Source organism: Saccopteryx leptura, chromosome 1, assembly GCF_036850995.1.
Source record: "Saccopteryx leptura isolate mSacLep1 chromosome 1, mSacLep1_pri_phased_curated, whole genome shotgun sequence".
Classification (NCBI taxonomy): Eukaryota; Metazoa; Chordata; class Mammalia; order Chiroptera; family Emballonuridae; genus Saccopteryx; species Saccopteryx leptura.
This window is the reverse complement of record NC_089503.1, coordinates 376,881,868-376,902,544: the sequence shown is the minus strand read 5'-3', so window position 1 is coordinate 376,902,544 and position 20,677 is coordinate 376,881,868. Positions and strand designations below refer to the sequence as shown.

The 20,677-nt window shown below is 58.5% G+C and overlaps 1 protein-coding gene and 1 long non-coding RNA gene across 2 annotated transcripts in view; one reads left to right on the top strand and one right to left on the bottom strand.

The window, feature by feature from the left end:
* TTBK1 (tau tubulin kinase 1) overlaps positions 1-20,218 on the top strand; it is a 41,973-nt gene extending 21,755 nt beyond the window's left edge. The window contains exons 14-15 of the mRNA XM_066359367.1: positions 14,803-16,376; positions 17,015-20,218. Of these exons, the coding sequence (XP_066215464.1) occupies positions 14,803-16,376; positions 17,015-17,399 (1,959 nt within the window). The 3' untranslated portion in view covers positions 17,400-20,218. The remainder of the gene's footprint in view (positions 1-14,802; positions 16,377-17,014) is intronic.
* Positions 94-2,758, bottom strand: LOC136387575 (uncharacterized). Its single transcript, XR_010748132.1, has 3 exons — positions 2,619-2,758; positions 668-876; positions 94-571 (listed from the first exon to the last, which is right to left on the bottom strand). It is a non-coding gene; the product is annotated as an uncharacterized lncRNA (long non-coding RNA).
* Positions 20,219-20,677: the final 459 nt, after the last annotated feature.

The following is a 20,677-nucleotide window of genomic DNA, read 5'->3' as shown; positions in this document are numbered from 1 at the left end:
AGAGGAGTGGACACAGGCTCGAGAGAGCAGATGGCTTATGTGGGGTCAGAGAGAGTCAGACTGGTGTGTGTGTGTTTTGTGTACATGCACGTGTGTTCACTCACTGGCTGGATATGCCGCTGCGTGTATCAGTGTGCATGGTGGCCCCTGTGTGTGTTTGTATGTGAGCATATGAGCACAGGCGGTGTGACCTGGTTAGCCAAACAGTTCAGCACAGCAGGGTGGGCAGGGACCTTCCTTGGTTAAGGGGAGGGAAAGGGAAAAATGGACTGGCATAGTTTTTCCATCTTTCTTTGGTCTGGAGGGAGTCCTGACTTTGTCTATGTGTGTGTTGGGGGGTGTCCCAAACATGGCTACACACTGGAATCACAATTAGTAGAACTCCTCCCTCCCCCCACCCCATAACTAGATTCAATGGCTCGGCAAGCCGTTTAATGGGCAGCAAGTCTCTACAGGGTCCCCCCACGCTGCCAGCTCTCTGCAAGGACTCCCTCCTCGACCCAGTGTGCTCTTCTCAGAGTCTGATGTATGAACTTCCTCGTAACAGCACCTGTCACTCTGCCACCTATGCCTGTGGGGAACAGGGATCAGAATAATGTTCAGAACCAAGCACAGCAATAATCCTTTGGTGTGCATGCCATGATACTAAGTGTTCTTCTTTACACACCTTGCGTTCTTCTCTGGGAATTTCACGTGCAAACCGGAAGTGGCTGGGAAGCTAGGGCCGAAGGGAGGGCACCAGACAGTGTGTGATTTGGGGGCAGATGTTTGCCAGGTCATCTCTGGCTGATAACACAGCAGAGAAGCATTCCCGGAGCATATGGACATTTGTTGGCAGCCACCAGGACATTTCCCTGCCAAGTGCCAGGCAGTGCACTGGGAGCGGGGGGACAAAGATGAATAAGGCTTCCAGTCCTGCTCTTTTGGAGCTCACAGTCAAGAGAGGTGGGGTGCGGGTGCAGAGTGTAGACAAGGGAGAGAACAGAGAACTCTTCTTTGCTAGGGATGGGGAGACTGGCTGGGAAGCTGGAGTGGCCTCACAGAGGTGACACTTCAGCTGGGTGTTGAAGACAATCACAGGTGGCACCTGGTCAGAAGGGGCAGGAGCATGCTGGGATGAGCTCCCCCTGGCAGCTGAGCAAACTCTGGCTGGGCTGTTCAACTCGAGCCACCCACATGGGCGTGAGAGGGGCTGTGGGCAAAACTGTGGGTACCTCTGTCCCTTGGTGATTTGGGGTGGCCTTAGACCCTTAATGCAGACAGGACCAGCTCAGAAAGATCCTGGCCTTGGTCAAAAAGAAGCTGGAAGGAAAAGCAGAGTGAGGGCAGAGACAATCCCCTCAGAATATTCTCTCTCCAATCCTCTCTACTAGAGACTCCATGTTGGACCCTTGTGTCCCCATATGACATCTGCAAGGGGACACTGGAGCTGAGTGTCCTGGGCCTCCTTTTCCTTCAGTCCTCTAGCAGCTGGTCCAGCTAGTCCTCATTGCCCCCACCAAAAGCTAGTTAAACTGGCCTCAGTCCCAGGAAGAGCTAGGGGTTGGGACGGGAAAGGGGTGGTGGCACCAAACCACCATTTCCATCCCCACAAGCCTGGACACTCAGCGCCATTTCCCCTTTTCCCTCTTCCTGCCGGCAGCGAGGCGCCCAAGCCTCTGCTGCGCTGCCTTGTGGCTCAGCCTTGGAGAGGACGGGGAAGAAACCACCCTGGAGAAGTAATTTCTATTCGCTCCCCCTCCTGCTAGCCTCTACCCATGCCTTTACTCTGAAGAGAGACTTAAAGAATTATAAAGCAGCTGACATGACACAGCATTTACTCCATGGCAGGCGCTGTTCTGAGTGCTCTGCCTGTTCGAACATTTCATCCTCATGACAACCCACGAGGCAGGAACTATTGTTACCCTATTTCACAGATGAGGAGGTCGAGGCATGAGGTGAAAAGTACTTGCTGAGTCACCCAGGTAGGAAGTGGTGGAGTTGGGTGGGATTCAACCATGAGTAGCTGGACTCCAGACTGTTATCCTTGTGATAGTTGTTACTAAAACCCTGCCATCCCCCCGTGATGGGGTGGGGGTGGGAAGGCAGAGTGTGTGCAGGGAATGCTCTCTAGACCTCATGGGAACATGGAGTCAGTCCGGCCAGGGAGACAGACGGACACAGCTGCTAACACAGGGCAGTAAGAAGTGCAGAGCCGGAACTCTGCGCTAGGGGGCGCTGGGCCAGGAAGCCTTCGGAAAGGAGGCGAGTGACAAAGGTCTCCGCAGGGAGACCGCAGTATCCGAAGTGTCAGAGAGGAGGAAGGGGGAGAGGGATGGGCGTTGGAGGCCAGAGCCTAGGTTCTGAGGCAGAACCTAGGTCTGCACCCCGTCCTCCCTGCCCGACCCTGCCCTCCCGCCTGGGACGCTGTCGCCGCAGGGGCTGTGCGCGGTGGGTGGTCCCCGAGACGGAGCTGTCGAGTCTGTGCCTGACACCTCTTTTCCCTCCACTCTCTTGGTCTCTTTCAGTTGGAGGAGGACAGACTCTCGGGGCACTCCCTCCCGCGGTACAGCCCCCTGCGACGACTGGCGTCCTCCGTGTTCTCCTCCTCCACGCTGGAGACCGAGCATTACCCTCACCCCGGCGGCAGCGGCTCCTCGGGCTCCTCCGGTTCCCTCATTCAGCGCAGCCGCTCGGCCGAGAGCAGCCCCGTGCGGGCGCCCCACCGGCGCCACGCGCCTCTCGCCGCCGGCAACCACAGACTCGTGCCCTCGGTGCTCCGCATCTCGCGGTCCCAGCTGCAGCAGGTGTGGGCCCGCTTCACCCACAAGACCTAGGCTGGGCCCCCCCCCCTCCTGGAGGGGGCAGGTGGGGGGGGAGCAGGCAGAGACCATGGTTCCTTCCCAGGACGCAATAATCACACTCACACACCGCATCCACCCCACCATGCAATACAGCCCCCATAACGTTGGCCCAAGGTACTGTAATACCCCACCCCCGTCGTCTCCCTTTGCTCCGTGCCAGCCAAATGGTGCAGGAAGGGGTGGTGCTGTCCGTGCAGTTTCAGGAACAGGACAGGGGCAGGACAGGGGCACTGGGCTGGAGCCACCAAGGAGTCCAGAGTCCAGTGGAAACCAAGGTGTCAGGGAGGTGAGGCATGCTGGGTCAGAGTCAGTCTGGCATGGGGTTGATTCTGTTTAATGTGTGATCTCTTGGCATGGCTGGGCCTGGTCCACCTCAGGAGGGGGGCGGCAGAACTGGGCCCCACGTGGCGGGCGGGGTGTGAGTGCCTGTCTGTCTGCTTGGGGCGAGGTGGTGGCTCTGTATGAGGTGGGGGCTGGCCGCCAGGTTCGGGGTTTGTTAGGGAGTGCCTCTGTACCCAGTTATATAGGAGAAGCAGCCCTGGGACCCACTGTCACAGAGGGCAGTCCCTATCTCTCATATCTCCCCCCAGGAGGCCTGGAGGTCAGTGTGCTCTAGGCTGCCCCTCCCCCATGGCACAGCTGCTGCCCCTCTCCGTGGGATTGGTTGCTTGGCCCAGCTCCTTGGGAGCAGGGGTGGGTGAAGGGGGCCTGGGGTCTGCCCCTCAGAGGAAGCTGGAGCCGAGGGACAGGGGGACCCAGACTAGAAGCGGAGACAGAGAGGGTCGTTGTTAAGAATGAGGTGGGACCTGTGAGCTCAGACCACCACTGCCCACCACCGCCCCTCTCAGAGGGCCACTCCTTGTAGGTGCTCAGCTAAGCTGGCTGGTCCCAGGGGGCCGTGGTGGAGTCAGAGCCCATGGGAGGCAGGTCAGGCGGGGGTCTGGACATGAATGGGGGAGTCGGAATCCAGATGGCTTATGCCCTCTCTGTCCATTTCTCAGCTCCTGACCTGTCACTGCAGGGACTCCCAAGTTTCCCTTTCTTCACTCCTGCCCACGTCAGCCAGCACCTCTGTTCCCTGAGGTAACGAGGTAGTGATGAGGAGGGCACCAGGAAGGACGATGCCCAGAGCCCGTAGAGGGGGAAGGACGGGAGGAGACCTGAAGACTTGCAAAACTTTTGTTGCAGTGAGACTGTCTGTGCCCACGAGCATGTCTGTTCCCTGTGAGTATGAGTGTGCTTGTATGAGCATTTGTGCGTGAGCGGGGCTGCCGTGGCTGGTGGCTGAAGCTGTATACTGCAGAGTTCGTGTGTGGGTGTGTATGGGTGTGCATGTGTGTGTCAGGGAGACAGAAAGATATTTGTGCAGTTTCCTATGTACCTGCTCTCTTCCTGGCTCCTCTCTCTCCCCCTTCTCCCCTGGACCTCTTCCCTCCCCAGCGACCTCTGGTCGGAGTAGAGGCCGCAGAGACCTTGCTCCAGCCTGGGGGTGCTGTAAATGGATGGGCATCCATGGGGGGCGTGCCCACACACCCACCTCACTCCTTTCTCCGAAACCTGCCCGCTCCCTGTGGATGTCTGGGCCGGGAGCACCTTCCCCATCTTGGAATGAAACCCGTGCCCCACCCGCTCCGATCCTTGCACCTCCCTTCTGGGCTGTTTTGGGTGGCAGAGGTAGAGGAGGGGTCAGTGCAAAGCCTCTGGAGAAGGGACAACAAACACAAAGCACAAAGGTGAGGGGGTGGGTGAGCAGCAGCCCCACTCCTGCCCCTGGCACTGCCCCCATCTGTGGCCCTCTTCCCGTCTTCCAGCGGCGTGGGGGTAGGGCCCCTGCTCTCTGGGGTTAGACGACACCAAGCACTCTTATCCGGCATTCCCTTCTAGAGGGTTCCACGACCCAAGCCTGAGCACAGCTCCCACTCAGTGACCAGGACTCTGAGGTACTCTAAGATCCCAAAGTGCCTTTTGACTTATTAAAGATGAGGGCACTACCTCCAGCCTTGTTTTAGCATAAAATGCAGATTACTGTTTCCAAAGCCTTTGGAGTTGAGGAATCCATTCCAGAGGTGGCTGAATTTACACACACACACACACACACACACTCACACACACACCTGTGGGAGGGGGTGTGTTCTTTATAGTAAGATTATGATTCAAAACATTTTGTCCTTTGAGACACACTCCTTTGCATGCCCTCTGTGATCAGGAGAGAGTGTCTTGTAAGCCATAATGCTCTGAGCTAACTGGAGGCGATTTTGGTAAACTGTTATTTGGGAGGGTAGCTTTGAAGCCGCATGTGTTGGATCAAGTTCACGTAAAGCTTGGCAGAGCCCTGCCTGGTTTGGAGTTGAGTGGCCTGTCTCTAGGTCCCAGCCCAGCAGGCAAGGTGTGAGGCTGCGATGTTGTCGCTCTCTTTTTTTTTTTTAATTTTATTTATTCATTTTTAGAGAAGAGAGAGACAGAGAGGGAGAGAGAGGAGAGAGAGACAGAGAGAGAGAAGGGGGGAGGAGCTGGAAGCATCAACTCCCATATGTGTCTTGACCAGGCAAGCCCAGGGTTTCGAACTGGCGACCTCAGCATTTCCAGGTCGACGCTTTATCCACTGCGCCACCACAGGTCAGGCTCGCTCTCTTTTTTCTGAAGCTTTTCCCAAAGAGGAGAAATGGTGTCCTGCTTTGGGAAAGTGCACAGCCTCCCCAAGGTCAGCGTTGAAAAGAGGCAGCACTCTTTGTTGTACTTTAAAAATGATGTTTTTTGTACTTTATAGCCACACCCAGCATACAGGAGTGGCTTCCAATGCTTTATTTTTTATTTTATTTAAGAGTCACTGACACCAAGCACTTACTCTGTGCCAGGCGGTGGTCCAAGCACTTTACAAAATGAATTCATCTAATCCTCATAATAATAGCTATGAGGTAGATCCCAATATTTATCAGCATTTAATAGACTGATTAGAATAATGTACAAAAGACATTTTTAAAAAAACAACTTGCCAATGCCAAATAACCAAGGTCTTGTGTGATAGGAACTTTTAAGTATTTCAGTCTGCGTACTGGTCTCTTTAGGGCCCTTCCTGGGTGGCCCCTCCTCGCCCCACTAGTGAGAAGGGAGTTGTCTGTGAGCCAGACTCGCCTTCCTTCTCCACCGCCCACGTTAGGTCACTCCAGTGGGGGTCACTCCCGAGTACTGGGGTTGGTTGAAATGGCAGAGCCTGTCCCTTTAGAGACCCCACACTCCCGACCCCACACCACCCAAGCCTCCCACGGCAGCTCTGGGCATTGGGTGGCCGGGGAAGAGTGTAGTGAAGAAGCAGATGCTCAGAACCCTGACCTCAGTGGTCCTGGCAGGGTCCTCAGGGGCGGGCTCACAGACAGGGCAGGTGCTGAAGGTGTCCAGCAGTGACCATGGGAATTTGAGCTGAGTGTCACCAACTCACTGGTCAGGAGGAGCCAAGCAGTGTCAGGATGTGGGCAGATCGGGGGATTGCAGTAAACGAGACCTCCTCACCACAGCATCCTCTGTTCAGCTGATGTAGCTGAAATCTCCAATTTTTTACGTGAAATCTCCCAATTTTTTAACTATTGGCACCTAATTTTTAAAAAAACCAACTTGTAAAAGAAAAAGCATTGTGTGAGCCAGACAAAACCGGTGTGCAGGCAGAGACCCTGAACTGTTCGTCACCGCTGTGAACCTGAGCACTGTCCACCCGTCTTCTGTCCAAGACTTCAGCTCTCGAAGGGGGACAGTATTCTTCCTCAACCCAGGAGGGCTTCTTAGAAGAGACAGCTCAAAGCCAGGGGTGATGTGTGAGGTGTAGTGTCCGTTGTGCGTTGTGTGTGCCTGAATGTGTGTGTGGGCCAGTGGGCTTGTCTGTGGTGAGTGGGGCCCTCCTCATAGGACCAGTAATTTCTCTGTGGCACAGAACCCTGAGTCAGTGAAAAAGGCTCTGTTAAATTCTCCATAACAAATAGATAACCCCACACACTCAAGGCAGCTTGGGTCACAGCAATAACCACTAAGCACTCTCTCAACCACTAGCATCCCAAACTCAGCAATCCCTTTGCGTTTCCAGTTTGGGGGAAATGGGCCTAAACCTGCCCAGGTGGGGGATGACAGATGGCATCTTCCCCAGCCAAGGAGACAGGCCTCTCCAGTCCCAGGAAAAGCCAGGGGTCCTTTCTGTGGAGGGTCCCGGAGCCTTGACTATTTCTCACCTCTGTCCTGCCTAGGTCCCTTGTTCTGGGGGCAGGGGGGTGCTTTCTGCCCAGACAGTGGGGAAAGGCAGCCTGGGTTAGTGGGGTGAGCGGAGGAGCTGTGTCAGTGTGTCTACACTGGGTGGCCAGGGGAAGGGATCGTGTTTAGGGAGGGTGTGGGTGACCCTGGCTGGGGGCACAGAGAATGTTGTACCCGCTGCTGTCCTTGGGCTGATTTGTGCCTGAAGATGGGTGCATAGACCCCCTAAGGAGAGCCTGAACACCACCCCTCCCTACTCCAAACTCCACTGAGCTCTCAACCCAGAGCGCAGGAACCAACCCACCCCCCTGGGCAGACCTTGTGAACAAGGACTGCGGCAAACCACTCTCCCCCAAGTTCACATTATTCCCGCAGGAGCAGAGGTACCCCTAAGACCGGCAGGTCAGCCTCTGACACTTACACAGCGTCCTTCTCCCTAAGGGAGAGGCTCGCAGCCTGAGAACTACATCCCTCAAATGTCCCTAAAGGATCCCCACACACCCAATGCGCTTCCCAGCCCAGGGGGCCCTGAGCCTGAGTGGTCCCGTCTCCTAAGTAGAGAGCTGAGCAGCAGTGAGGGCATTGGAGGAGTGGGAATCTTCCTAGGCCTCTCGGTCCACTTGGTTCCGCTGTCATTTCTCCCACAGAGCTCTTTTCTGCCTGCACAGGATGGGGAGAGTACAGGGGAGGGGGGTTCGCTTTGCCACACACACACACACACACACACACACACACACACACACACACACGAGTGCGCGTGTGCCCCCCACCCCTGTGTGTGCACACTACGTCCACTCTCGGGACAGCAAATGAACAGCCCCCCGCCAGGGAGGGCACAAGGGCCACGTTTCCAGGCACCTCTCGCAGGTTTCTAAATGTAACGGGACTCCAACCATCACTTTCCACTTTGTCCCCGTCCCCGGGACCGGCCCGTGTCACACTCCTGTCCGCGCCGCCTTCGCACCACGAATGTACGTTCCGTCTTTTCAACTAGCTGCTAGCGGCGTGAGGAGGGGACTGCCCAGCCTCTTCCGAGCCCTGCCCCACCCCCCACCCCACCCGTCCCCAGAGCGTCCCTCCCTGGCGCGAGCTGCCATGCGGGACCCCAGGGGACTTCAGCCCCTGCCCTTTGCCCCCCACCCGCCGAGCTGCCTGCTGCTAAATCCCCCACTTGGGTTAGCACCCCTGCGCCCCGACGTCGCCTCAGCCCATGTTTGCTTTCCCCTCCACCGGCTCGCGGCCGCTGGGTCTCTGGCCCCGGGGCGGGGCGGGGACTGGAGGGGGGCCGGTCCCCCAGTGCTTCCAGGTCGGGGGTGCAGACGAGGGGCTGGGAAGGGGAGCTGGCCCGCTCTCCGGGCTTGAAGAGCCCCAACCCCTGATTCCCGTTACCTCACCGCCCACACGACTGTCCCTCACCCCCCAAATAATTGGCCTTGCAATTGGATGCCAAAGAGCCCAGAGTTGAGGGGGAGCCAAGCTTTGAGCCTAGGTCTCTCCGAGCCACCCAACACCCCGTTTTGCCCACGCCCCAGCGTTCGTGTCTCCTGCCCCACCTCACTCCACTGAGGGCCCTGGGGGGACCCCAAACTCGTCCCCACTTCCGGCTCTTTTTCCTCCCCAACCCCGAAAATAAAACTCAGGGACCAACATCTGCTTCCTTTGCACTTGCTCCGTCGATCCCTTCCCTCACTTGGAGGGGCTTCTGTGGGGGAGGAGGCAGGGCCCGGGGCTCTTAGGACTGACAGTATTGAGCAGAGAAGAGCTGGCCCTTGCCCCCCGAAAGGTGGGGCTGGTGGGATGGGGAGAACTCAGCCCCGGGCCCCGCCGAGCCCCTTCCCTCCGAGGACCCCCCTCCCAGAGTCAGGAAACGCTTCCTCGTCGAGGTGAAGAGGGGAGCGAGGGATGGGAAGGGGGTTGCCAAGACCCTCCGGGATCCCAGCCGGTTTATTCCTGAGCCACCCCCTCCCGTCATGACCCCCTTTTGTACTGCAATAATACTGTATATTAAGCTTGCACTACTCCCCAACCCCGGCCAGCGTAAGCATGCACAAAAAACTCAAAACCACACACACGAAGATGGGACGCTTTTCCCCGCTCTCTCTCCGGGGTGCGTCTTCGGTGTACATAGCGGCGTCGGGGGCCCCCGGGCCCAGGTGGAAAAGCATGCACTGAGCCCCCGCCCCTAGACTGCGAGTACTGTACAAATCCAACACTTGAAACCGACACGCACACGCGCGGCGCCCCCACGGGGGTGGGACACGGACACGCACCCACGCGCACACGGCCACACACGGGCGGGGGTGGGGGAGCCCTGCCGTTACGTGTCGCCGTGCGAGGGATCTTGTGCCTTTTTAAGTCCCTGTATGTTCATGCAGACAATCCGGAGAGCTTGTGTACTACCAAATCCTGATTAAAAAAGCCTTCCAGGAACCTGGCCTCGCCTGCTTTCTTTCCCCCAACCCCTCTTCACCCGCCCCTCACGCAGATCCGGCTCTGGAGTCGCAGGGTCGCTGGGCTGGGCAGAGGGGAGGGTCTAGTCTTTTTCAGACTCAGGGATGGGGTGGGGGCAAATTCCAGATTGGTGGATCCAGCCTCACTACTGCCCACCCCTCGCCCCCCTGGGCTGATAGGGTCCCCAGGAGGTTTCAGCCTCGGTGAGTTGAGCACTTCTCTCTCTGCTGGCCGTCTCCTTTCATCTGGAGGAGGGCCTTGAGGCTGGATCTCGGGTCTCTGGGGCCCACTCCAAACTTCTGGCTGGCAGACTTGCCAAAGCCAGGAGAAGGAGTCGGGGTGGGCCCACTGCTAGTTTCTATATGAATCAGATTGTTGAGTCAGTGGGCGGGAAGCCAGGGTGCCAGTGAGCTCCGTGAGGTGGTTGCAGGAGCCTCCGCGGCCCCTCTGCTCTGATGGGGGCTCTGAGGTCGCCCTGGCCTGGGGAGAAGGGTCTGTTGAGGCAGATCAGTGAGATGGTGGCAGTGCAAGGATAGCCTGTGGGCTGAAGGAGGACCAGACGGATGAGAGAGGGTGGGGACATGGAGGAGAGGCTTGCACAGATTTCTAAGAAGGCAGGAAGAGAGAGTGGGGGGGAGCTCTCCCTCTCCCTCTCCTCTCTGATTCCCACCCGCTCCTCCCCTGCAGGTCTGCTGCCACAGAGCCAAAAGTAGAGACACTTTTCTCCTTGGAGCCTGAAGCAAGTGTAGGGGCAGAACAAGGGCAAGCTACAGCCCTGGCCCTTCAGAGCCCTGCAGAGCGCCCCAGGCTGTCAGCGCCTTGCCCGGCGGGAGGCAGGGCTGGGCTGGGGACAAACACCGGGAGATAAAGGAGGTGAAGATCTGTAGAGACGTAGGGTAGGCAGCCCTCGGCCATCTTTCCCCTTCCTCCCAGAGGACTGTCCCCGGCCCTGAGTCTGGAGCGGGTGGCACTCCTGGGTGTGGGTGGAAGAACAGCCAGAGGGGTCCTGGTTCGGCAGATGTGTTTTGAGAGTGAAGACCTGGACTGGTGACCTCTCGTCTCCAATTTTCAGGCTGCACAGTTGTGGTGAGGGGGCTCCCCCTGGGGAAGGGGGGCGCAGGAGGTGTGCACTTGGTGGCTGTTGAGGAAAGAGGAGTGGGGGGCACTGCTGTGAGCGGCACAGAGCGCTCCCCACACCCACCCAGTGGGGGAAGGGTGGCATCAGGGTTCATCCTCTGCTTTTGTAACTCAGCAACCCCCCTTCTCCGACCTTGGGACCCATGTGCCAATGGGCAGTGGGCAGTGTCTGGGCTGGGCCAGGGTCCAGGCAGGAGAGCTGCTCTATGCACTCTGTGTGGGGATGGCCAATGTGGAATAACCTGTCCCTGGGGTTGGTGTCAGAAAAGTCAAGGCAGAGGGGAGCCCAGTTGGGTTGGTAGCAGAGGAAGATCAGAGGCTGGTCCTCCCACCTCTCTGCACTTTTCCTGCTGGCTGGAGAAAACGTGGACTGGGGTTGGACTCTGAAGGTGGTGAGCCCACCTGGGGTCAGTGGGGTCACGGAGAAGGCTAGGACTTTCATTCGCTCTGCTCTGCGTGTCTCAGCTCCAACGGCCTGCCTCCCCTTCTACCACAATTCACCCTATGACATTTACCTTTTGCCAAACTCCAGTAGAATCACCAGGAAGCTTTGAACAGATAGATTTCTTGGCCTTGTTTCATATCTACAGACTCTGTATTTTCAAGAAGCACCCACAGACAATGCTGTGCCAAACCAGGCGGGAGGACCCCAGTAAGCACATTGGAATCATAAAAGGTCATTGCCCTGGGAAGGGAGAGGAGGTGTGAGCTCCCCAGACCCGTACATTCCCTGCTGGCACCCAGCACTCCTGCTTCCCTCTGAGCTAGAATGGGGGAAGGGTCGTTGCTGTCCCCTCCCACAGTGTCCTCAGCCTCCAGGGCCAAGCATATAGGCTATCTGCTGATTGCTGGCTGAGTGAATGAGCACTGGATTGCATGGAGGAATGGATGGATACTCACTAGGCCCAGGCATCCAGGAGACACCAGGGGACAGGGAGGGAGGACCTCCCAGGAAACCAGATGTGGAGGAGCAGAGGGATTTTTTTTTTTTTTACTAGGCAAGGGATTTTGAAACAGAAAACCCAGCATGCTCAGGTGCAGGTGGCCTTGGCAATGATCCTTAGGACAAAGCTCTCTCCACTGTGAGGTTTATAGCCCTTTCTGCTAAAGGGCAGAGGGCCCCAGTTTCTCTGCCTTGGAGGGTGGGAAGCCACGCTGGTTGATGACTTGGGCGTGTCTGTGCCTCTTTCCAGGCCTCAGTTTTCCAGTCTGATATCACCGATGCCTGGTTTTCAGTTCTCCTCCCTCTTCGCTCCCAGGTAATCGAAGGGGAGAGCTTTGAGATGGAGGAGAGAGGGTTCCAGCTGGGATCATCTAATGTGGGCACTGTGAGAGGCATCCTATGGATGGGGCTTCTTCAGAGACATCCCGGACCTGGCCGGGGGAAAGGTGGTTCTTCCAGGGATGCCCTAAGTGTCAGAGATGGAGCAGGAAGAACAGGCAGAAGTTCTGAGAGAGGATCCATGTGGGGCTGAAAGTTACCCCTGCCAGGTGGATGTGTCTGGTGCTGGGTGGGTGAGCTCTGAGCTGGACAGGAGGGAGACATGATGAGTGCTCAGTATCGCTCTGCCTGTCCCTGGCTCTCAGTGTCCCTGCCCCATGGTCCCCACAAGTCCAGGAGTTCACCACACCCCTTCCACCTCTGCTCAGTCATCTTCGCTAGCCTTGATATTGGTAACTAAACATGGCAAAGGGCCCCAGCACAAGGCCTGGCACAGAAACGGTGCTTAATGTTTGCTAAATGAATTAATGAATAAATGAAGAATGAGAATGGTGCAGATAAAGAACATTGCTGGGGACTTCCAGCCCGGATATGAAGGGGACAGTGCTCTAAGGAGGTTCCTTGTCTGGCTCAAACAGGACATGCTGGGGTCCTGTCTGGTGGGGTCTGGTGGTACCCTGTCTGGCACCAGTCTTCACCACCAACCCCGTCCAACATGTCCTCACCCAGTGGTCTGATTGTGAGGAAGAGTGTGGCAGTTGGGGATGGGAGAGGTCACAGGTAGCCTCGGACAGGTCCTGGGTCTTAGGGATCCCTCCCTCTCCCTTCCACCAGCCTTCGGGCTATCTGCACAGAGACCGCTAGCAGACCTCCTCCTTGCCCCTCCCCCCGATCCCCCATAGATCCTATGGGGGTAGTATCCTATGGGGGACAGAGGGAATGATCTCCAAATCAGAGTAGGAGGGGGATGAGAGGGAGCTAACATTTATCGAGAAACTGCTACATGGCAGACCTGTTGCTTATATGACCTCCTTTATGATCATAGCCTTTGTGGAGTACACATTCTCTCCTCTTCATTTCCTGGTATGGAGAGTGCACACTCCATGGAGTCACAGATTCAGGACTTCTTGAATGAATGAGTAAATGAATAAATGAAGAAATCCTCAAGGGGCTTAGTGTTTATGAACAGAGAGAAGCATGTAAACACCTGCATGTGAACTAGAGGGTGCCTCAGTGCCAAGAGTGGAAGCCACCTTCTTCTAATGGAAGGGTAGGGGCAAACCAGTACAAAGGAAGGATGGAGTCTGCTTGGTGGGTGGACAGGAAGTCTTTTTGGAAGAACTGTTTGAGCTGGGTCCTGGAAAAAGGTGAATTTTTCATGTGAATAGAGGGGATGAGAAGGACCCCCAGAGCAGAGGAAACTGCTTAGGAGAATACCCCAAAGTATGAGGTGCAGGATGCATTTAGGGGACTACTGGTGGCATCTGAGTGGCTGGGTGTGGGGAGGGGGGTCGGAGGGTGCTGCCAGAAGTGAAGTTGGAGCAGAAGGTAGAACCAGACCATGAGGTGCAGGGGTGGGGTTTCTGGTGTGTCTCCTGTGGACCGTGGGGGCCAGTGGAGGTTTCTGTAGGCTTGAAGCAGAGAAAGATGGGATTTGATTTGTTTCAGGAAGATCCCTCAGGCAGCTAAGGGAGGGGCTGATGGACGGATGGAGGATGGGTGGATGGATGGATGGGTGGGTGGATGGGCAGTGTGGGACGGAGAAAACAGGCCAGTGGCTGGGGAACCACCAGGCAAGACAGGGCTGTGCCCATGAGGTGGGGCAGCGGACACAGATGTCTGAGAGGGTACTTGGCGGGACTCCCTGAGAGTCTGGATGGCATCTGAAGATGTTGGAGGTGTCAGGATATCTCTGGGGCCCCTGGTCTGGCTGGGCTGTGTTTAGGAAGATGGAGGCCCAGGATGTCCAAAAAGGCTAACAAAGTGCCAGACACTGTTAGCACCATCAGTCCAGGAACACAGCCCCGTCAGCTGGACCGGGCCCAGCACGTGGAGGGTGCCCGGGATGTGTGTGCGCTGGCAGGGCGGAGCTGGAGGAGATGCAGCCGCCGAGGGCCTGGGAAGGTGGTCAGGCCTGTGCAGTCTAGAGGGAAGGAGGCCGAGGGGAGACGGGCAGGGGTGTTAGGAAACCAAGAATGGGCCATCAAATGGCCAAGGACTCTGTAGCGAGCTTCAAAGGGGAACAGTTAATCGGGTGAAAAGGAACCGCCCTTCCCAGATTGGCTGGGAATTCCTAAAGGAAGTGTGAACCGAAACACATGTGGAGGTCCTAGCAACTTCCTGGCTGATGGGCCAGGAAGGGGCAGGAGGGAAGGGTCTGGGGACTTGCAGAGGCCCCGCCTACACTTGGTGGAGAGAGAACAGCCTGAACTTTGCCTTGTCCCACACAGGTTCCGGTGACCTTGGAACTCTGCCCTGTGGGGAGCCAGGGAGGGCCCCTTGCTGGCCCTGTTTCCTGCTCTGTTTAAGGGAGGGTTGATCTGCCTTGCAATGGTCATTTTATTCTATTGATAGAACTAGCGGGGCTCTGGGTCTCAGGAAGCATGTGGCAAGGAGAGGAGTGGTGGGAATGGGAGACGGAGAAACAGAAAAACCACCAGGATCAGGGCCTGGGACCTCAGGGGACTTGGAGCGTGGACACAATCATTCACCGGAGGTTTATTGAGCACCATCCTAGGCCCTGGGGGTAGAGCCGTGAATAAAACAGACCCGGTGCCTATGTTTATGGAGCTCACACTCTGCGGACACACCGGGCACGTGGGCCTCCTGACCTGTGGGTGCACGCCCTTGGAGGTGGTCCCCTTGGGCCCGGGAGGGTGCGTGACCTCAGTGGGTCCCTGTGTGTGCCCTTTGCAGGTGTTCTCCATGGCGTCCCCGTTTGAGGTGAACGGTCTTCCACGAGCTGTGCCTCTGAGCCTGCCCTACCAGGACTTCCAGAAAGATCTCTCCAATTACCGCGAACGGGCTCGGTTGCTCAACAGGGTCCGGAGGGTGGGCTTCTCGCACATGCTGCTCGCCACCCCCCACGTCCCACTGACTCCGGCTCAGCCTCAGGCGAATGGGAATGAGGAAGAGGAGGAGGACGAGGAAGAAGACGAAGAGGAGGAGGAGGAAGAGGAAGAGGAGGAGGAGGAGGAGGAAGAGGAGGAGGAGGAGGAGGAAGAGGAAGAGGACGAGGAGGAGGAGGCGGAGGAGGAGGCAGTAGCCCTGGGGGAGGCGCTGGGGCCCCGCAGTGGCTCCAGCAGTGACGGCAGCGAGAGGAGCACGGACCGGAGCCAAGAGGGCGCCCCGTCCACGCTGCTGGCTGACGATCAGAAGGAGTCCAGGGGCCGGGCCTCCATGGCCGACGGGGACCTGGAGCCTGAGGAGGGCTCCAAAACGCTGGTGCTCGTCTCCCCCGGCGACATGAAGAAGTCGCCCGTCACTGCCGAGCTGGCCCCTGAGCCTGACCTGGGCACTCTGGCTGCCCTCACTCCTCAACACGAGCGGCCGCAGCCCACGGGCAGCCAGCTGGACGTGTCTGAGCCAGGCACCCTGTCCTCCATCCTCAAGTCTGAGCCCAAGCCCCCTGGGCCCGGGACAGGGCCGGGGGCCGGGCCAGGGGCCGCAGGGGCAGGGGCAGTGGCAGTCACCTCCTCACCCTTCACCAAAGTCGAGAGGACCTTTGTGCACATTGCGGAGAAAACCCACCTCAACGTCATGTCTTCCGGTGGACAAGCCTCACGTCCTGAGGAGCTCAGCTCTGGGGGTGAGCTGGGCCTGGGGGTGCCCTCTGATGGCAGGGCTGCCGAGGAAGGAACTTCTGTGCCCCTGGAGAATGGTATTGCCCAGTTAGGGCTGGAGAGTTGTGTCCCCTCTGGCCCTCCGGAGGAGACCCCCTTGGAGGCGGCCACGGACTCACTGCCCAATGGCCCATCCCTTGCCGAGGGGCCGGCCCCGGCATCCCTGCTGGAACCAGGCCCCGAAAAACGGGCCACCATCTCCCCCAGCCGCCGTGCCATGCCAGGCCCTCGCTCTAGGAGCCGTATACCTGTCCTGCTGTCTGAGGAGGACACGGGCTCAGAGCCCTCAGGTTCGCTGTCGGCCAAAGAGCGGTGGGGCAAGAGGGCGAGACCGCAGCAGGACCTGGCACGGCTGCTGATGGCGAAGCGGCAGGGCCGCCTGCTACTGCGCCTGGCCTCCGGGGCCTCGTCGTCCTCCAGCGAGGAGCAGCGCCGCGCCTCCGAAACGCTGTCAGGCACGGGCTCCGAGGAGGACACACCTGCCTCTGAGCCCTCCTCGGTGCCCAGGAAGGCCGGGCGGGCCGCTGCCACCCAGAGCCGGATTCCCCGCCCCATCGGCACCCGCATGCCCACGCCTGTCTCAGCCCCGCAGCCCCCTGGCAGACCCCACGGCACGGCCCCAGCATCTGACACAGCCATCACCAGCAGGTGAGAAAGCCCTTCTGGCCCCAGGGCTGGCCGAGGGTGAGCACAGAAGGCCTCCCCCGGTGGGCTTGTCCCGGGCCAAGGTCAGGGACTACTGAAGATTCAGGAAGGACTCTCGACTACCTCCCGCTCACCTCCCCGGCTAAGCCTCTCTCCTGACTCGGGTCCCAGACAGGCTCAGAGGAGTAGACGCAGTGAGCATGCCTGGAGAGGTGCCAGGGAAGCCAGGTTTAGGACAGGTTGATGGGGAGGACCAGTGGGGCCCACACACAGCCTCTGGTGTGTGCTACGAGGCATTTGAAGCCAAAGGAGAAAGCCCAGAATAGTTGGGAGAAAACATTATTCATATTAATATAAGCATGGTTATATTATAGAGTAGAATGTAAAATCCATGAGAATTTGAAAGGTTAAATAGGAACGCCAAAGAAAGCCTGCGGCAAGCTCCTCCCATAGCAGCCTGGGAGTGTGCAGCCCCCCGGAGGCCCTGCCGGGGAAGATGGAGCCACGAGCCTCCATTCATCCATCGCTGCCATGGGCTCAACCAGGTCTGAGGATGCAGGCCTCTAGGGCTCATTGTGCCTCTGAAAATGTCTTTTCCCTTCCTCTTCTTTTCTCTTGCCTTCTGACTGCTCCTCCCGCAGGCTCCAGCTGCAGAAGCCCCCAGGGTCCGTCATTGCTGCTGACCTCCGCACCAAGCAGTCCCCTGGCCGCAGCCAGGGTCTAGGGCGAGCCCAAGCCAGCACTAGGCCCACGCCGCGCAGTCCGGGCCTCCCTGCCTCCACTGCGCGGAATCCCAGCGCGTCCCCCCGCAGCCAGTCCCTGTCCCGCAAGGAGAGCCCCTCCCCATCTCACCAGGCCCGGTCTGGGGGCCCCCCACCCCGGGGCGCCTCGCAGGCCCGGGCAGAGCCTGATGGCACCCCCTCTCCGGGGGGCCCCAAGAAAGGACCTAGAGGGAAACTCCAGACTCAGCGCGCAGCAACCAAAGGCCGGGCAAGTGTCGCGGAGGGCCGGGCCGGTGCCAGATAATGACGCGCGCGGCTCTGCGCGGCCCCCCACCCTCACTCCAGCCCCCAACCCTCAGCCGGCCACACTGGAACAGCTCCCAGCACAGCCTTACGCGCCTGACGCGCGCCACCCGCGGCCCCAGCTTCCCGCCTGCACCCGCGACAGCGCGCGCGACAGCACCCACCGCGCCCCCACGCCGGCCAGACCCGACCGGTGGGGGGCGCCGCAGGGTTAGCGCTCGCCTCCTCTACCTTCTCTTCACCTCTGCCCCGGGAAGGCTCAGCCCCTCTTCAGCCCGCTAATCCGGGCACCCGCTCACCCACCAGGCCTCTGCTGCTCTCCATGCTCCACCCCCCAACACACCTCTGCTTATAGCTCCTACAGAGCCTTTCCTTCCTCCCAACCTCTTCCAGCCAAAGCCCCCCCTTTTCAGAAAGACAGCCTCAAATTCTGGAAGTGGAGGCTCCAGCCTCCCCTAAGGGTCAACCCCACAGTCTCCTGGGAAGGACCTCTTCTCAGCGCTAGACTGGGGTGGGGCAGGTGGGACCTAGGGGCATTGGTCTACTCAGGTGTGAGGGGGCGTAGATGACTTTCCCCAAAGTTAGCTCCATGCTGGACACCCCTGTGGGAGACAGTGGGCAGGTGATGGGGGTCGCTCCCTGTACCTCTAGGGTGCAAAGCTCCCTCTCCCTAAATGGGGATGGGGTCTCAGTAGGAACCATAGAGTGTGTGTGGGCTGCCTGCCTGAGCAAGTATTTCCCAGTGGGAAGTTGGGGGAGGGGCTTTAAAGAAGTTTTCACCTGTCCCTTGCCCCCCCCCCCCCCGGATCTAGTGCTCAGGACCCCTCGCCATCAGGAATTTCTTACTGACATCTAACCTCAATCTTGCCTGCTGCAGTTTCGGCCAACTTCCTCTCTCCTAGGTTCAATGGAAGTGGAGAGTGGCCAGTATCATCTCTCACTGGGCTTTTGGAGATTCAGGGACACAGTTCTGGCCAGGTCACCCTCCCTGTTACTCCTGGCTGAGACCATCATCTCCCCGAATGGGCAGAGAGAGCAGAAACAGACAGACAGCTGGCCCCTGGACTCAAGGCAGAAAGGCCCTTCTAACTTCCAGATTGTATGCTTGTGTGATGGGTCCAGCCCTAGCCCTCTCCTCCCCTGGCTCACCCTTTGGCTTGTCCCCTCCTGTCCTAACCCCACACCATGCAGCTGAACTGTCCGTGCAGAGAGTGAGGACTGCTGCTCCATGAATAGAGACGGGGCCTGCTCCTAGGTCTGGCTCCTGCATAGCTCTCATCCCAGCTTACCATGAGCCTCCACTGCCCTTGTCTGGGCCAAGCAGCACACTGGTTGCAGAAGGGACAGCCAACCTTGCTTATCTGGGACAGGTTCCCTGCAGGCCTCCATCCTCAGCACCCACAGCCCCTGTCTCCAGGCCTGCCCCTTCTGTTCTTTCCTGGGTCATGGAGAGCAAGGCAAGATAACCAGGGAAGAGGAAGGAAGGCCCCATCACGCCCCAGTGGTCTGGTGGCACCCAGCCACCATCGCTAGGATGCCCACAAGGAAGTTGGCCCAGAGAGCAGCCTGGTGGTGCCAACTGGAGCCCCTCATGGAGAGTCAGCAGGCTTGGGCAGCTACTTCCATGCCAAGGCGGTGGCTTCTCTGCAGAGCAGCCTAGGGGAGGATCCCCCCGGGTGTCCAGCCTCTGGGGTCCACCCCATGCTGAAGCAGAAGCTCCCAGAACACTCAGGAAACCTCTCTGGGCACAGCCCTCTCTGTCAGCCCGAGACCCTCCCAAGGCCTCTACTGCTCTCTGGGTCTAGCAGAGGGGGTGGGGGAGGGGCCACTCCATCCCACCTAGAGCTTCTCGGAATGACAATCAGCTCCTGCCAGGTGGGGACCAGGGCATGACCCCTGGTGCCCAGGTCCTGGGCCTGCTCCTTGCCGCCAACTGAACTGTGAATGTAGGGCCCCCAGCCTCACCCCTGCCCCAGGACCCAACAACACCTGGTTTGGTGTTGGGAGGAAAAGGGGGTGACCTGAGAGAGCCCCAGGCCCATCCCACCCCCAGCTTCACCCAACACTGAAGCTGGGAAGAGCTGCAAAACCCTGTCTGTCCTTGAGAAACCGGACCTCTCTAGGGCTTGCTCCCAACTGACCTCAGGCCTCTGTGTCACTGAACATCAAGGGTGGGGGAGGAGGAGCAGGGTGAGTGTGGGAGAAGGCTAGAGGACTCGGCTTCTCTCCCCAGGAAGGATCCAGGGCAGAGGAAACCGAATCTCCCAGTGCCCCACCCCCAGCTGCAGCCTCTTCTCCTTTGAGCACCCATCCCTACCCCCGAGCCCCGCAGGTCCTAAGCCCCCTCTCTCTGAGTGTCCCACCACCACCACGCCACTCCTCCAGCCCTTCCTCATCATGGCAGCCTGTGTCACTGGCTCAGATGTGGGCTGCTCACCCCAGAACACGCCTTCCCTCCCCAGCCTCACTGGGCACCGAGAGGGTGCAGGAGAGGGGCTGTGCCCTAGGCACATGGGCTCCCCCTTCCCAGCCCCTCATAGGGGCCTGGCTTGTTCAGTCTTCTCAGCTCTGGGGCCAGACCTGGTGGGCAGGGATGGGGGGCAGGGAGCTGCCCTCCCCTTCCCCAGGGAAGCCACTGAAGAATGTTTACATGCCAAACAGAATGTAACACCCTCCCCTACCCCATCCAATCACTGCATGGCCTCTGCCCACCCTGAGCCTGTCCACACCCACTCCAACACCCTGGAAGCCGCTGTCATGATTAGATCGGGTCTCAGAAGGGAAGTAGCCATCACACCATTAAAAAGCCTGTGGACCTTTCTTTCTGTCGGCTTGGACTCTTCTTCCTTTGGGGCACAGGGTAGAGCCCAGGCCCTGGGACTGGGGGTGGGCAGGGGAGAAGAGCACAGGTGGGTGGGCAGGTGGGGACTGTCATGGAGGCAGATCGTCTCTACAGAAGAGGAAATGGAAGCCCCAGAGGATGCAGGTAACTTGCTCAGGGTCACACTGGTGGGAGGGGCCTGTCCTGAATTCTTTGATGGCAAAGCTTGCGATCTCTTGGCCCCCTGGCTGCTTCTCCCTAGGGCCAGAGACTCTTAAGTCTAGCTTTGGACAGAGAGGGAGGAAGAATGTTCATTGCCTAGCAGGTAGACAAATGTGAGCGTGTTTGGAAAACCATGGACTACAGCAGCTCACAAACAAGGAAGAACAATGGTTTTTATTTTAGCGAAATCTATGAAAATCACAAGTATCCTGTGGCCCAACACTTCTAGAAATGTA